This window comes from Tyto alba, unplaced genomic scaffold, assembly GCF_018691265.1.
Source record: "Tyto alba isolate M040663 unplaced genomic scaffold, T.alba_DEE_v4.0 Super-Scaffold_42, whole genome shotgun sequence".
NCBI classification, from domain to species: Eukaryota; Metazoa; Chordata; class Aves; order Strigiformes; family Tytonidae; genus Tyto; species Tyto alba.
In genome coordinates this window covers 29446555-29463464 of record NW_024881318.1, presented here as the reverse complement: position 1 = coordinate 29463464, position 16910 = coordinate 29446555, and the positions used below count along the sequence as shown (strand labels likewise).

The following is a 16910-nucleotide window of genomic DNA, read 5'->3' as shown; positions in this document are numbered from 1 at the left end:
TCTCTTTGAGTTTTACTTACCTTGGACATGAGTGAATTAAACAGTTAATAAAATGATACCCAAATTTTCTATTTATGATAATATATTTGTTTGTCGTTGTTACTGGTTTTCCTATGTTTCTGCAGGTTCCATTGCACTTGAACCCTTCCTAATTTAAATAATTAACCCTCACCTCCTGCTCCCTGAACTAGATTTTGATATAATTCCCTAACATCTTAGCAAAACCCACCTCAGCAGTCCTGCAATACTGTGCTTTAGCCTTTCTTACTCCTGAGTAACACATGCAGGTATAATCTGAGGCTGCCCAGGTCAAGATTCTCACCAAAGCCAGGTGGTTCTCAACGAGCAGCTTCTGCTGAAAAGCCTACCCATACAGGTAGGAGCTGCTGCTACCTGGTGCAAGCAAATCACTCTGAAGTGAATTCTAGATTGCAATTTTGACTAGTCATCTACTTCATACCCTAATAACCTTTAATGTGCCTCTATACATAGTTAAAAGTATAGAAGGTGATGAATAAAAATGTTATATAGCAAAACCAAGAAACTATTATTAGTTGCTGCTAACTGGATGAATGATGACTGAAGGCAACTTCTACTATTAATGTAAGACGTTGTACATGTGCTTACTGAGCTTTATTGCATGCAGAGATATTTTACTATTTAAATATCTGTCTTTAAAGAAAGTTTCTCTCCAAATTACTTTTTGGGGGAAGGCAGAATAAATTTTTAAACCACACCATCAGTCCAGACATCTGTATCAAGAGTTACTGAAGCACTGGACCAAGTCACAAAGTGTTGAAAAATGTAAGTTAATACCATAAACTCCCAAAATATCCTTACTATACATGTTTCTGGGTTTCACTAATAAAGTGTATAGAGTACTCCAGGGAGGGAGAAATTACTCAGCAATGTGTGTTACTTAGATAGCATTACTATGTTTTCCTTTGATTTATACTGTAGTACAAGAAACTATTCTTGTTTGTTTTCTCCTTTACAAACATGGCTGAAGGTTTCTCAGGAAGCGTGGTTCTACACCTTTCCCTCACCACTTTCTTACTGAGTCTTAATACCAAATACCATCTAGACCAGTCAGCATTTCCCCTGAGATGGTGGTATTTTATTTAGTGAATAATTTTTCATCTGCTTGAGTAACTTTTAAATCACACTTGAAAACTGTAATCCAAGAAAAAAACTTATTGCAGGATTAGGACTTCAGAAAATAATGTAAATGTTGATTAAGAACATGTACATTTCTGTTGAGGATGTAAGATTCTTGTTTCGTTGTCTGAGAAATACCAGTATATTTTGGGTGCTAGGAAAACCTAGAACTACATTTCTCACAGAATTGCAATTTAAATATCTAAAAAACTTATCCCCTTTAGAATTTGCCAATAAACTCTCTCTGCTACACATTGGAGCTATCTTTTAGTTCTACCAAATTTTAGCAGAAAACTTTAGAAGTATTTTCCAATGTGGAGTAATGCAACATTTCTGATGAAGCAATATTTCCTATCATCCAGAAACCCAAACCAAAACAGCACCACTTAATCAGCATCAAAGGACCGTGCAAGGGTCCTGGTGACAGAGCAAGGGTACAGTTATCCAAATATCTCCTCTGTGTCATGAAAACATCTGTAGCAGAGCCATGAGTTACTAGGAAAAGTCATGCTGGAAGTGAACTAACATGAAATGACAAAGGTCGGAATTTTCAGTCCTACCATGTAACCAGAACGTGAAGGGAAGGTCCATCAGTGACAACCAGGTTACAGGCAGAAAACTGGGTGCAACAAATGCTGCATAGCTGTTGGTCTTCTCAGCCCTAGTTCAGTAGATATGGCTATGATTTTCTTTTTGCCCCAAGCCCTGGTTTATGTACAGGTGGGTGATGTTTTAATCTCAGTTTACAAGAGAAATGTGAAGCAAAGATCTGAATAATTTATTAAGCTAGATGACAGTATTTGCCACACTAGTCTAATAATCAGTATTTCATATAACACTAATTTTTAATAATTCAATCAGTATTTTATGAATGGGCCAATTTGAAAATGGGCAGTTACTGGCTTTGTTTATTAATAAAAATGCAGCTGTGTAGTAGAAAATTATAACAGGAACACAAACACTTTCACAAGACCAGTTTGCTGATGCATATGTAATGTCCAACCTTGTTATTATTTACTTTAATTAACCAGTTATATACAACACTTGTGATCAATGTTACCAGTTCTCTACCAAAGCAAAAAAGAGAGAGCCTCTGCTCATAATACTACTTTATTGGCATTTTAACAGAAATATTCGAGAAAATGGCAGCAGGTGAGAACAATGTTCTTAGTAAGTGAGTTCAGGTTTACAAGCATTTTCAGAAAGCAAACATAATTTTGCTGTACCTATTGTATTTTTACACTTAGGCAACTAAAACTCTCTGAACCACATAGCTGTATATGTTGCTGGAACCTAGCTGCCATTTTAACTCAGTTTTCAAGCAGTGTGATTTCTCTTGAACTTTATTATCTAGTATTTGTCTACTACAGTGGGGAAAACTGGTGGGGAAGAAAGGTAGTGGGGGAAGGGAGCGAAAGGGAAGGACTAGGGTAGAACAAATGGAAAATATATCTATAAGCGCAGATAACTGACAGTAAAATATATGTTCTTTGGTTAGCAAGCAGAAAAAAAGGAAAGGACTTGCATACATGATAGATACACACTAGCATTCTAAAGCAGAAGACAAGAATGTCAAGAGTGTATTCTTTCCCCACTGCCAGATGGAAGGCCTATTATTATAAATGAAAGGCAGCAGTAGTGGATGCCAGGCACTTTCGTTGTGTGCCAGATTCTGAAGTCCAGATGTAAGCAGGTTACCCCTGGGACAGGACAGGCTTCAGCTCCCGCAGCAGAACAGAACCAATCACGGTTTTCTCAGTGTTTATGACGAGCTGTGCTGTAGAGCTCTCCTTCAGCTCCACTGTGACTAGCATCAGTGACCCACTGTGCACAGTCTTAGCTGCAAACCTGGAGGAGGAAGGAAAAATAAAAAATAAAATAAAAATCACTGAGGAACTTAAGGTCAAAGACTGCCAATATTTCTTTCTGCAAAAGTTAAATGAGCTCAAATATAATCAAATGCTTCCAATTTCATTAATGCATTTCAGGTGATAAACCATAAAAACCTCCATAAATTCTTCAGAAAGAATTTGTTCAGCATTGTGTAAACATTTTTGCATTTAAGAAGGACAAAAAAGTATCATGCAAAATTGTGTATTTAATAGTACAAACAAAACTCTACATAAATAAAACTTTTATGTAAATTCAGTCATGCACACCAGCAACTTGAATTCAGCTGCATGTCCTTTTCCATGGATAACTATCATTATTTGGCACCCCAAAGAAAATGCAACTATGCTAAATGTAGAGAACACTTCTAAAAAGTTAAATTGCTGTACTTTCAGAAAAGTGCATCCTCCTGCCATCACAGCAATTACTTAAAACTAAAAATAGCCAAGGTTATAAACATTTGAAATAATGTTAGAAACATGTCACCAACTACTTCAATCTGTGAATTTATCTCCAGAGTATTTACTCATAAAATTGTGGCAAATATTGCTAAATATTCTAAGTACTAAAAAAAACCTACAAAGCAAAAAAAAAAACCAACCCCAACCAGTCAGAAAAACAAAAGTTAGGACTAATTCACCATTAGTAAATTCCATGACATGAAGAACCCACTAATTACACGGAATTAAAAGCAAAACTAGCCTTTTAAGCACCACAATTGACTGAAAAGCCATTTTAGGCACAATGAACTTCTGTCAATCCTGTTAATTCATTCTGCATGCACAGCCAGGCCCAAGAGACGGGAAGGAAGAGGATGGCAACAGAAGAGGATGGCAGCAGCCTCGCCTTCCATCTTCCACAAGAAGCACACCATGCTTTTTTTTTCCCCTCCCCCCTCTACACCCCTCCCTCTTGGTTACTTGACAACAACAGAGTTGCTGCACACGGGCTTTTGAAAACACTAACAAGTGTAAAGCAGGTCTGTGACCCAGTCTGACCCCACTTTGCAGGGCCAATCTCCTCTCCTCTTTCTGAATGACACGTGTCTGAATCAGAGCCATCTGCCTCAATTTGCGCAACATCTTCAGCCACAATAGGACCCAGTTAGCCCTGACAACAGCTCACAATACAGAAAAATCAAACTGCTGGGCTGACAGCACGATGTGGACTATTCAAGAGCAAACCAACTGGTCAGTGTCTCATGTCTAACAATTAGCATGGGCCTTGCAAAGCGCCTGTCCAAGCCCTTGGGGATCTGTTTAATTACCATCAACATAAAGGAGGGAGTTTATCAGGAGATACTCAAAAAACTTCACTCCAGACTTAATTAAAATATTAGCCACTTAAGCAGGAAGCAGGTTCTCTTTAAACGAGAAGTAATTTCTGTCTTTTTTCTTTTTAAACTAAGCATATCAAAATCTCATAACACATTATACTAATTAAGGAAACATGGGGCACTTCTCTAATGTCACCCATCACAGGTCAATCTATTTCTTTTGTCCAGATTATAGGTTCATTCAAAGACCTCTCCCTTTAATAGGTGGTTCTAAAACAACGTTACTACTATAAAAATTATCTACTTAGCTAGTTACATCAATTATTTCATCTATTTGCACTGCAATGTAGAAGATCACTATTTCTCTTGTTGATTTTGACAGGGGGATAATTATAGAAACAATAGTCTTATTAGTCACTTTATTTACTTAACAGTTGTGTCTTGGGACAACACAGAAGCAGATTATGTCTGAGTATGCACATAAATAGGTTGGTAGTTGGCACTCCTGCTGTGTTTCATAGCCCCAAGGCTTGATTTTACCCTTTTTTATTAAAAGCTGAAAGTGATACAAAGTTAGCATTCTCCAAAAGCCACGGTGGCTCAAAGAATAGGAGCTGAGTTTTGTGCTGATACTTTTACATGTGGATTTGGAAAATCACATAGGGGATCAATAGTACTTTTCCATACCTCTGAACAAAACATGTAAAATCAATAAAATGTGAGTTTGTGTGTGGTTTGCATAGGGTCTGATACTTGGATAATTTTATGCAAACTGTTAGTATGCATAACTAGCAGTGGCTAACTGGTTTGTACCAATGGTCACCGATCTGGAATCGCAAAGCGATAAAAGAATTGGAACAGAGCAGGATGACTTATTTCACCACTAAAGAAGGGTGTATAGAAGAACAACAACCACACAATGGGTTTACCACTGCTTTTGAACTTCAGAAATTAAAATCTGTTCCTTAAAATAGAGAAGGTAATTCCATTTCTAAAGAGAGTTATAACATAAATACGCTTATATGATCTGTGAAACTGAATACATTTATGAAAGTATGAAGCAGTTGACTTTTGGTTAGAAGACTCTAGTAGCAAAACAGATTTGCTAATTATTTGGATATTTTAAATATACCATCAGTGAAGGATTTGGTTAATATATGTTTTTTTTGACTAAGTACATGTTATTGCATTTATATGCTTACTCTCACCATAAGCCCATGTGGATTTTCCAAAATGTGTCTAGTGCTCAATTAAATACTTAGCCATTAAAAAATCTTTCAGCAGCAAAAATTAACCACTCTATACAGTAGGTATTTATTCTTTGCAAGAAATTTTTATTTTTCCCACAAGGTCAGTAATTATTTTTTACTTTTTCTGAAAGTTGATACTGTCTTAAAGGTTAGAATTTGAATAAAAAGAAAATTGAAAAAAATATAATAAAACCAATCAGAATTCATAGGCTGAAATAAGCCTTGGAAATTGCACTGTAGTACAGTAAAATCTAGCTTGTAAATTGGTTGTTTGTAGGTACAAAGAAAAGAATTTTCCTATGGACAACTCTTAACATAAGCATTATATTATGAGGATGGTTCTGTCTCAACAAAGGATGCATCAATGAATATGAAAAAAAAAAAGAAAGTAAATGAGAATACTGTTCAGAAAACAGAACAAAGTATTTACTAATAGTTTCAAGATGTTATTTTCTAATTTTCTTTCTGTGATAGTATTAATTCTAAACCTGATTTCACATCATTAAAAATATTCAGGAAGATTTGCAGCTCTTAATAATTTTCTCATTTAGAAAAATCAAGAGGGATTAGAAACAACGTGAGATATATTTGCATATTATGAGTTTTTAGAAATACTGTTTTTCTTTAGAAAGAATGTTAAACATTCTGAGTCTATGTGACATGCAAAACAAGAGGAGCTAATGGGTTATCTTTACATAAATACAGTACCTGTCAGTAGGTCAGGAAATACATATTAAGAATCAAATCCTAAATCAACATCAGTAAAGTACTGTATATTTTTAGAAAGCCATTCAGTCATTCAAGAGTTAAAAATCAAGTACATGTTCTTGGTCACCTTCCATGAAAATCAGATTTGTTAACGATTATCACACAGAAATATTTGATTTATAGTTGATATAAAGGGAAAACACGGAGTATCAGATACTACAATGTGACAGCATTTGCCAAACACTGGCTTTATAATGATGACTAGCCTAACTACAGACTAGCAGTTATTTTCCCTTTATTTGTAGACAGAAGATAGCTACAATATACAGGAGAGGCATTTTTATGGGGAAATGTTATGAAAATTCCATGCCAGTGAATAGACAAAAAGAGAGTAACTCACTCAAAATCTGCTCTTTAAAATTCAACATTGGAGAAAGTAAATTTATACCTGAACACTCACTCTCGGGACATTTGTTTACAGCAGAGAAGGGTTTGTTACGCATAATTCAACAGCACTAAAACATATATTCTCTCCCGTCGGGCACTCTTCCTCCTCTTAGATTTTTCTGTTCAAGCTAAATTTTCTTCTTTTTCTGTTCCACTGCTTACCAGAAACAGTGACAATGGCCCATGGAGGCTAAAACTTTTTTTTCCTCCACACTTTCTTTAAATCTCGTATACGAAGCCTTCAATTACTGCCTTCTGAAGCAGACAGAATCCTATTAGAAAGAAGGACGATCAGAAGTTGCAATGCCCTGCCCTAGCTGTAGAAAAATAATTAGTCCAAAGTTGACAAATGTGTAATCAAGTTATGCAATGAATATATTCAAAGGGGAAAAAAATACTGCAGTGAATTAGTCTTCAATTTGTAAATATAAGAATGAATAACTATAAAGTACCTTCTGGTGTATCAGTTGGACAACAAAAATATTTATACTTTAAGAACTGAGTCTTCACCTCACTGATAAATTCTATCTATGTTCAGGTTTGCTTTCATAATTAACATTTAACCTAAAAGTTGGCTAAATTACTAATTATTTGTATTCATTCTATGAGTAAGCCTTAGAACAGGAGAAAAGAAGTATTTGGAATAGCATTACTGTGTATTAGTTCTGACCTGGGAATAGAGTAAGCTTACAAGCAGAAATATACTCACAAAAATAAGGATTTTTTTCTTAACCTGGTGATTTTAACCTCTCAGAAAAAAAAAACTTGTTTAACATTGGTTATTAATCATAAAATTTGATTAAAGTTTACCTTAAATATCTTATTATGATAATTTGATGTTTTCTTTTTTCTGGAACACTTCGTGCTATTTTTACACTATCTTAGAATAAATATTTAAAAATACCTAATTCATTACCATAATGTAGTTATTTTCAATATTAAGTATTTTTGGGTTTAATAAAATAATAAAATTGTAAAACAAATTGCAATGAAAACTATACTATATTTTTACCATTTTCAGTTCTATTGTCAAAACAGATTTTTGTCCTCAGTTGTCAGTAAGCAGTTGTACTGTACCTCTAACAAAAATGCAGGAACGCAAGTGAGTCTCCTGAACTTAGTTCAATACATAGCATTATTCCACACATTCAAAAAGGTGCTGCATGAACTTTTAATCATCCTCCAAATTTACCTTTAGTTCAAATATTTCAGCATTTTTAATATGTAGGCATTTATATCCCCTCCCCAAAACTTCAATAAGCTAAAAGCTTGAATTAAAATATTTGGTCCTCACATCCAGAAAATTGTAATACTCAATCTATTTTGTTTTCTTACCTAGTGTATTCTTTTTGTTTTTCTTGAAGAATCAGGTATTTAATATGGTAAGTATTTAAGAATTACATACAGTCCATTTTTAAAATAGGCTATAAATTTTAATTTGCAGAAAAATTATTTAATTCCAAGAAAGTAGGTTACCTTACAGAAATATTCTAAAACATTAAACTTGCTCAGAGATACTCTTTTGTTCAGTTAGTTTTTTAAGTGTCAAATGTTTTCTATTTAAACAACTGGCTTAGAAGGTTCCTGTTTGCTTTTCAAAGAAAATGCTGCACATATTTTTCACTTTACAGCATTCAGATACAAAAGCAGTGCTGTCCTCTAGTGGACAGCAAATAAGCTAGGCTAGAACAATCTATTTTGATTAACCTCATATCTAAAGTGACTCATTCATATTCTTTTAATGTTGAGCTCAAATTTAATTTCTTCAAGTTATTTTTAAATTTTGCAATCCACATGCAGGCTTCTTAAATACAATAATATATTTAAAACATTAAGGACCTTAAAATGATGTTGTAGAAAGGCATTCTCCTGATCAAGGTTTTGTACCATTTAATAAAAATATTCATATGCTAATAATATGTGAAAAATGTATGAATACACAGAGGGCCCTATTGTTAGCACGGCAAAAATGTAAAGGTTTTGGAACATTAGGATTTGATTAAGAAATTAAGGAATATGTAGTAGAAACTACTGAATGAGTACTTTAATATTTTAACATTTCAGTTTTCATTTATTCTAGGAATAAAAAATATTTACCTAAGAATAGTGACTAACCAGAAAGACTTTCAGTCCTGGCTGAGAAAAGAAATATAAATGGTGAGCCAAGCTGGCTTTTTCTTTTAAGATGGAATTACTTTTATCATAAATTAAGAAAACATTAAGAGTTTACAACTTCTGGATACAATGAAGACTGAAATACTGTGGACTATTCTATTCCATTTAAAGGATAAACTATTCCATTTAAAATTCTGTCTCCTACAGGTAAAGGCTACCAGAGAAACTGTTTTGCTTAGGGTATTTATCTCTCTAATTAATTCGTACTTGAGAAATTACGAAGCAAAATCAAGGCTGCATGTCTATTACAAGTTTATTTACTCAGCTACCCATTGTAGCTCTCTAGTAGAGTAGAAAAAGATGATTGAGCCCCACAGCTAAGAAACCACAGAAGCAGAACAGTCCACATAACTGCGTCAAAGGAGCTACTGCCAGAGGTAGATTTCACTTCATTTGAGCTCTCCGACAGGACAATTGCTTAGTAAAAAATCTTAGGAAAGATTTCTGTGTGCAAACAGAGCAGAAAAGGTCTTTAAAAAAGTCTTCCTGGATTTACAAGACCTGTTTGTCAGTTAGTGAGAACATATGGTCGGATTCAAAAGGAATATCTATAAACAGTTTCTATTTCTCAGAAATTTCTACACTGTGTTTATCCTGAATAGATGGGTGATAGCCCTTCCTTTCTGACATTATGGAAACAGATGCAGTTGTTAGTTACGGTAAACTGATGGGGCCTGATCACCAACTTTTTGTCTGAGAATTCTTCCAAATTTAGTACAAATTGGAAGATGACACACACAGAGAAATTTTCCAGGTGGACCCCTTTAAATGGGGTTTTGTTCAATACAAACCTACCTACATACATGCACAATTGCATACCTTTTCTTCCCACATTAAGTGCTGCTGGATTAAAAAGATGTGGGGAGGATTACTAAACGTGCCATCCTCTGATAATCAAAATTGTCTGTAAACAAAACCCTCTTTCCTTTGAGAATCAGTCTGCCAATATACTATAAATGGGACATGACAGGTTGCAAAATGATAAAAAGGGGTGAATACAACCAGACTGTCAGGCTGATGCATGGGGTGGGGAATAAAGGCTAGTGAAAAACAAGTGTTGATCCTTGGATTTCTGTTTTTTTAAGCATTTTATGCAAGTTTCTATATCAGGTCCAGCTGCTTTCATGTTCTTCAGGATTTCAACGCTCATCCATTGTAGTGTGCTTACTGTAATATTACATGATTTACACAGTTTTTTTTTATTTTGCTATAGGATAATAACTCAAGCCTCAAAAAGACAGGTGGAAGACGTTTTACATCTTGCTCAATATTTGCCTATACACAAAATCACACAGGTCATGGGTACACTAAACAATGATGTACTACACACAGCAAGCTCTGAACAACCTGACGTACCTAAATGGTGCAGTCAAGTGTCCTTAAAAATACAGGTCCCAGAAGCAGCATAGTCACTGCATGCAATGCTGTGTTTGAGCTAGTTAGACCTGCCCCATCAATGAGCAGAAGTGTTGTTTTGTGCTTCTTGTTTAAAAGCTAGATTGTTTTTTTGCTAATTGAGGTGTCTACTATGATACACTGAGATGAGAATCTTCCCTCTGCAAGTTCTGGTAATATCTAGAAAGAAGAGATGGCTATTAGAATGACCACTTTCATCATTATAATGGAGAAGTATATTAAACTCATTACTTCAAAATGTGAAATACCTGTTCTGAAGCAGATTAAGGCTTGAGTGTTAAAAGAAGATGAGGTTTGATTTCCTCCAAAACCTCAGATTGTTCTATATTGGGTTGGTGAAATTCCAGACTTGACCATCTCAAATCAGAGGACTGAAATTAATGCTGTCATGTGTCCCCGAGTGCTGGTCAATGGTTAAGGCCATCCTGATGAACTGCAGAATAGAGGTACGTAGATGACACCATGCTCACTTTCTAACCCAACTACTTCCTGTTACTCATTGTGGATTCCTTCCAAAATACAACTCAAGCAACAGACTAGTTCAATGAATTATTAAACAAGCTGAGGTTTACTAAAATGAATTCTTTGTATCCATCCTGATGGGTTCAGACTTTTATCTCCCTGACTGATTGGCCAACATGCAAGTAAAGTCTTCAAGAATGAGAAGTGTGGAAAAGGTGCTATAGTTTGCATCATTTTGTAGAGCCACCATCATTGATGGGAATAATCTACTCGAGTACAATGCATGCTGTTTAAGAAATGCTTCAGGAAGTGGAGGGCAGAGAGGTAGGCAGTTCAAGATGGCCTGATTCTCCATCCCATTACACTTCATATTCTGACATCAGTGGAATCACACAATCATAATACAAAGTGAAAGAGTGAAGAAGCAAATCCAGTTTGTGATCCCAGCTCTGAACAGACTTTTCTGCTGTATGCTACTGCCAACATATTAAAAGCTTTTGCACCATATTTTCTAGGTAGCAGAAAGAAATGCTCTCTGTGTGTACTTCCATTATTTTATTTCTAAGCCCATTTACCCAGAAACGCCTCTCCTTCATGCAGAGGGCCTTATGTAATATAAAACAGTATTTTGACACTTCCAAGAGAATCATATGAGCATTCAAGTCTTTCTAAGATTAGAAGTCTGCAACTAGTCTTTTCATTCTATCACCATCTGTTGTCTTTTGCTATATTCAAAGTGAGGAAAATGAAGATTACCTATCCTGGTAGCAGGTTATGGAGCTGAAAATGAATAACGGAGGAAGAGACATGAGGAACTTTTAGAATATTCATCTGAGAGGAATAAGCATCTTGAAAGTAACACTAGCATGAAGGGCATTTCTGGATAAATAAGGCTTGTGCTGGTTTAAAAGAAAATTACTGAAAACCTTGAGTTGCACAGTGTCTTCATCTCATCACATTTTGAAACAGAACAGCCTAGAATTTATTTTTGATACATAAAGCAATGAATGTTATTGCCCAAGTAGATACAGGGAGCAGAAGTGATGGTCCATAGAAGAACTAACTTTGAGGGAATGAAATGTCCTCAATTATGTATCCTCTTATCTTGAAGATGGAAAAATTCCTGGTAGACTTTCCCACTGACAACAAACAGCAGACATACTTCAACTGAAATGTACTTGCTAACTAAATGTGGTTATTCAGACTGATTTAATTCCTTGCAGGAACAAATACTTTTCTTTAAATATCTTTGTCTTTAGATATTCAAATGATGCCCACAGATATGGTCTGAATCACAAGACAGAAGCTTGGTGTCTTAGCTGATTCTTTTTGAAATCACTATGTCAACATCTACGTGCTCCTCAACCCACTTCCAAGCCTTTATTTCTTAAAATACTTTTAACAACAGTTCTCAGAACATTGAAAGAGCTATGTATATTGCAATAACTACCTTAATGACTCTTGTGAAGTAACATTTTAGGAAAAATAATACACCTTTTTTTTCCTGAAGTTTTCATATTTAAGGAGACATTATATTTCCTGCTCAAAAAAATTATCTTTTGACATGCATTTCACATTTTTGCTTTCAGTAGAAGCCTTTAAAATTGACATGTTTCCCCTTGATAAGAAAAGCACGAGGGATCAACACAAAAACCAGTTAAATCCTATTAAAAACATGAGAATGCACCATATGCAGTCTTACAAGGCCCAGTAATCTAATAGCTTGTATAAACTCATTAAATCTTCACTTTTGTATTCTGATATATATATTGGTTATTGTGTTCAAAATTTTTGAAGCTATCACTTCAAGTAAATTAGGTCAGAAAAGAGAGAGTCTAAATTAGAATCAACTGTATTATCTGCCATTTTGTTCTACACTCAGTTAACAGTTAAATTATTACATTTCAAGTAAATACAAAAATTCAGCAGCCACATGGTAAAGAGAAAAAAATTCATGTAAGAAAGTCTTGCTATACTGTAATATGGACTGATTATAGCTGATGTATCTGACAGGTTTACATGTATTTCATTTTTCATTGGTGACTGTATGCTATTCTGTTGATATTTGTTTCAAGTATTTATTTTCAAATTTTCATTATATTTGCTCTAAATGCTTTTACTTGGTGGAAAAATATAATCCTAAATGGGGTTACCAATTTAATGAGCAGTAATTGGGTCCCATCAGCATGACAACATCTTTGTCATGACTGCAAATATGGTTAGACTGAACAAAATCAAAAAATACGCACCTGTTCATGTCCACTAGATACACTTGTATTAAACAATGCAATTTCATTTTGAATGAGTATATTGCACTACCAGGCAATATAAATTTCTTGGCATTAGCCATCATTAAGTAGTAATACTCAAGTTGCGGATGACCAACTAAGAGGTTAATATAATTCATGCTGCACAGTGCAGAACGTCAGTTTAAAAATATTACATCTCTTCCTGTGTAAAAGGGTACGTACTAAGCACTTCCAAGAAGTGAACTAAAGTAGTCCTCACAGAATAGCATGACAAGCTGAAACAAATTCTTGTATATAATTTTTTTCCCCAACTACCACTTGCAATAAAACAAACAAGACAAACTACAATACCATAGAAAAAGAAAAAAAATCACTTTTAACATGTTTTTATTGAATCCGTAACTGCTTTGTCAAGGTTAAAGGTGACCATTTATTTTATCATCCTGAAGTGCTTGCTGTATGTGTCACATAAATAAAACATGGCACACTTGCATCCATGAGATTTTCAAGAAGAGACTCCATTTTTGCTTACTCTCATGGCAGAGTTGATTCAATTCAAATATATGTGTACTTTTTAAAAAAAAAAAAATACAGGCATTTGATTCAGAGTTTTGAAAGTATTCATTATCTAATCTCTATCTCAAATATTCATTCATCTAAATCTAGAATTTACTTTAATGATAATGTAGTGCTGTTTAAAAGATGAACAGGTTCATCACAGTATCAATTAGTTAATGTTCCCATTTCTGTTCTCAGTAAAAACTAGATGTAATTATGACTACATAGGATCTGTGAACTCCAATTACTTACAGTGAAGCAAATGAAGGGCTATTTTCTAAAAGCTTATCATTGCTGGGCATTCCTGGTAGGCCATTTAAGTTGTTATAAACAAATTTTTTTTGCCTGATGGATGTTATAAATGTGAACAATTCTGTAACTACTGTAGCAGACTGAATGCATTCTATTTTGAACCAAAAATAAAAAAGAAGATTTAAGGATGCTGTAAAGCACTCTGAATACTTCAGCCTGACCAGAGCATGCCTTCAACCACTGTCTCTGAACAGTGTGTACCCAACAGGAAGTACATCTTCAATTTATTTACTGTTGATCATAGACCGTTTTGTGGAAAACCTCCTTTAAAAAAAAAAAAAAAACAAAAACCAAAACAAAAAGAGCAAGAGAAAGCAAGATCAAATTTGAAACTTACCTACAATCAGGAAACCTGTGGCTGAGCTAGGAACTAAGCTATTATTTTAGGAAGCCGTTTCGAGATACAGTCACAAAACAATCCATCCCTATGCGGTAAGTCTCATGTGATGGATAGGGTAAAGATGGAGAACACCTGTATGCTGCAGATACTTGTCTCTCTTGACTGACATTCTCACCTAGTCTCTGGACACAGGCTGTATAGATCCCTCAGGGATGCAACAAATGAGGACTCTTTCATGGAGGAGCAGGTGCCAATAGTGACAATCATTTCAGTGCAATCGCACTAGCTGTACCGTGTTTTTATGGTGAAACAGAATTTTATCATTGACCGTATCAAATACATAGGAAAATCCAGCTGGGTTAATGTTAATGCAATGCAATACAAATGCCCAGCGATGCAAAAAAGGCCAAATCCAACAAAGAGAAATATCAGATTATTAGTCCTGTGTAGGCTACAGTTTTCTCACCATTCCAAACAGCCATCTCGGTCAGCAAAATTTCAAAGAAAAACACTGTTCTTTGTTTTAAAAGAAGATACTTTGCTCCTATTGAAAAAGCAAAATTCACGGAGCTAAACAGATAATTCACACTCTGGGACAGTTCTAGCACATGCTAGGTGAGATGTATGCATTTTCTTATTCCAAGACCAGGTTAACATCTTCCAATTATGTCTTGCTCTTTTGTTCATTTTGCTCATTTGTGTCCACTCAGTTTTCCACACATGGCAATTTTACTGTTTGTTTCTGTCACGAGCAAGAAGCCATATATGTTCACAGGACTAAATATTTTGAGTGAATTGCATTAAAAGCCGTTATTAACTAACAACCATGTCAATTCTGCTGACATTCTGTACCACAGCTTTTGGATAAAATGGATTGATCTACAGGTAACATCTGGAATTTACAAAGGGTCAATGACTTTCTTGGCTAATGACTATTTTTCCTTGCATATATATAGGAAGGACAAGGAAATGTTCAATTTAATGTCCAATCTGCATTTGAAAAGATCTTCAACTGAAAAAAAAAAGAAAATCAGGTTCTAGGTTTAACTAGCTAGATATCATAGGTCAAAAATTAATGTGGGAAAAGCAAGTTGCTTCCCACAGATGATATACCTGAACAAGGCCACTTAATTTTGGAAACAGAAACAAAAGTCAAATAAACATATAGATGTTCTTCAAAGTACTATGCTTTAAAAGTCCACCTTTTCTCTTTAAAACAAAACCAGGAAAGGACAACTCCCACTAACTCTGTACAGTGAAGTCTAGATATGTGATTGTTCTGTATACATTCAAATAAAGAGCTTAGTCTCAAGCTAATATCTGCTTAGGTTTCTGTGTTACAGTATAATTGGGTACCTTATCTGTTAAAGGTGTGGAAAGTAAAATTTTCCCTAATACTATCAAATATTGTTGAATTTGTAATTAACAAATTCATAGTAAAACATGGTTCTACTATGAATGACATGTAATCTTACCTGTGTATGTTATCTTGACCAGAAGGGACTACACCTAGGTTTGCTGCCTTCACTACCCTTTCAATTATGACAAGTCTAGTAGAGTTCTGCGGAGCAACAGCTATTGTAGCAGATGTCTCATTCATTCCTGCCAGCATTCCTGAAACATGAAATATTTCATTATGAATACTTTAAGCTTTGCTTGCTTATTAAGCATAAAACCAAAAACAGAGACTTCTAAACAAAAATACACATTGATATTAAAAGTTTAATCAATAAGAAATTACATAACTGCATTAGTTTAATGTATTACTTGCAATGCCCTATTATTAGATTACTAATAACTGAACAATGACATGTCTGATATTAACACAACTGTGGAACCAAGATGGTTCTTTTTCACAAAAAGCATAATTTAAAAGAAGAATGTAAACACAGAAATTAAATACCAAGTAAGATTGATTTGGGAAAGTCCAGCTTAAGTAAGACCATATACAAAGACACCTTCTAATCTTTCAATCATAAAACCACTGCATTTAACTATAATTTCATACCTAATTGCTAAAAACAATCTAAAAATTCGGATATTAGTCACTGGTTCAATTTAGTCTTGAAGATAAAGTCATCATCTTGGAAACTGGGAAATTCAGTTAGCACCCATCTCTCTAAAATGTCATGATAAATTATTTCATTAAAATAATTTGAATATTACTACAAAATGAAGCAGAAATGTCAAGATTATATCCAAATGTATGACAATAAAAAAGTGAAGAAAATGTTGTTCAAGGACATTTTAACAACCTCCCCCCACCACTTTTCTCTCAACATCCATTGTTTAGAACGATTTGCCTGACGCTTGTGTTGATTAAAACCCAACAGTAACTACAACTTTACATTGTGTTTGTATTTTACACTATGTTCAGAAGCTGAAAACACAAACAATGGAGCACAGTACTTTAGGCAGAAATATGAAGCATCCGAAATCCTCAATAACATTAACAATGAAAACAATGCAAAAGTCTCAAAAGGCTAATATTTTAGGGTTGCACATACAGTTACAACACAGAGCAAATGGCACTAAGATGCTTAATAGAGCAATTAAAAAATAAATCCAACATTTTAATGCACTAGAATGTGCATTAGCTGCTGTCGCCAAATAAGAAATATCAAAGTAGAAATGGAACAGCTCATAAGTAAATAACAGGGTATTTTTGA

General features: G+C 34.5%; 1 protein-coding gene across 4 annotated transcripts in view; it reads right to left on the bottom strand.

Annotated features, from left to right (window-relative positions):
- Nucleotides 1–2252: 2252 nt before the first annotated feature.
- The window catches only part of AP3B1 (adaptor related protein complex 3 subunit beta 1), a 160730-nt gene continuing 146072 nt past the window's right edge, over nt 2253–16910 (bottom strand). For 3 of the 4 annotated variants that reach the window (XM_042804698.1, XM_033009138.2, XM_042804699.1), the window contains 2 exons: nt 15717–15855; nt 2253–3006 (listed from right to left, as the gene is read on the bottom strand). In XM_042804698.1, coding sequence (XP_042660632.1) covers nt 2853–3006; nt 15717–15855 — 293 coding nt within the window. In that variant the 3' untranslated portion in view covers nt 2253–2852. Of the gene's footprint in view, nt 3007–15716; nt 15856–16910 lie in introns of those variants that run through there. The other variant, XM_042804700.1, reaches the window with a different exon arrangement.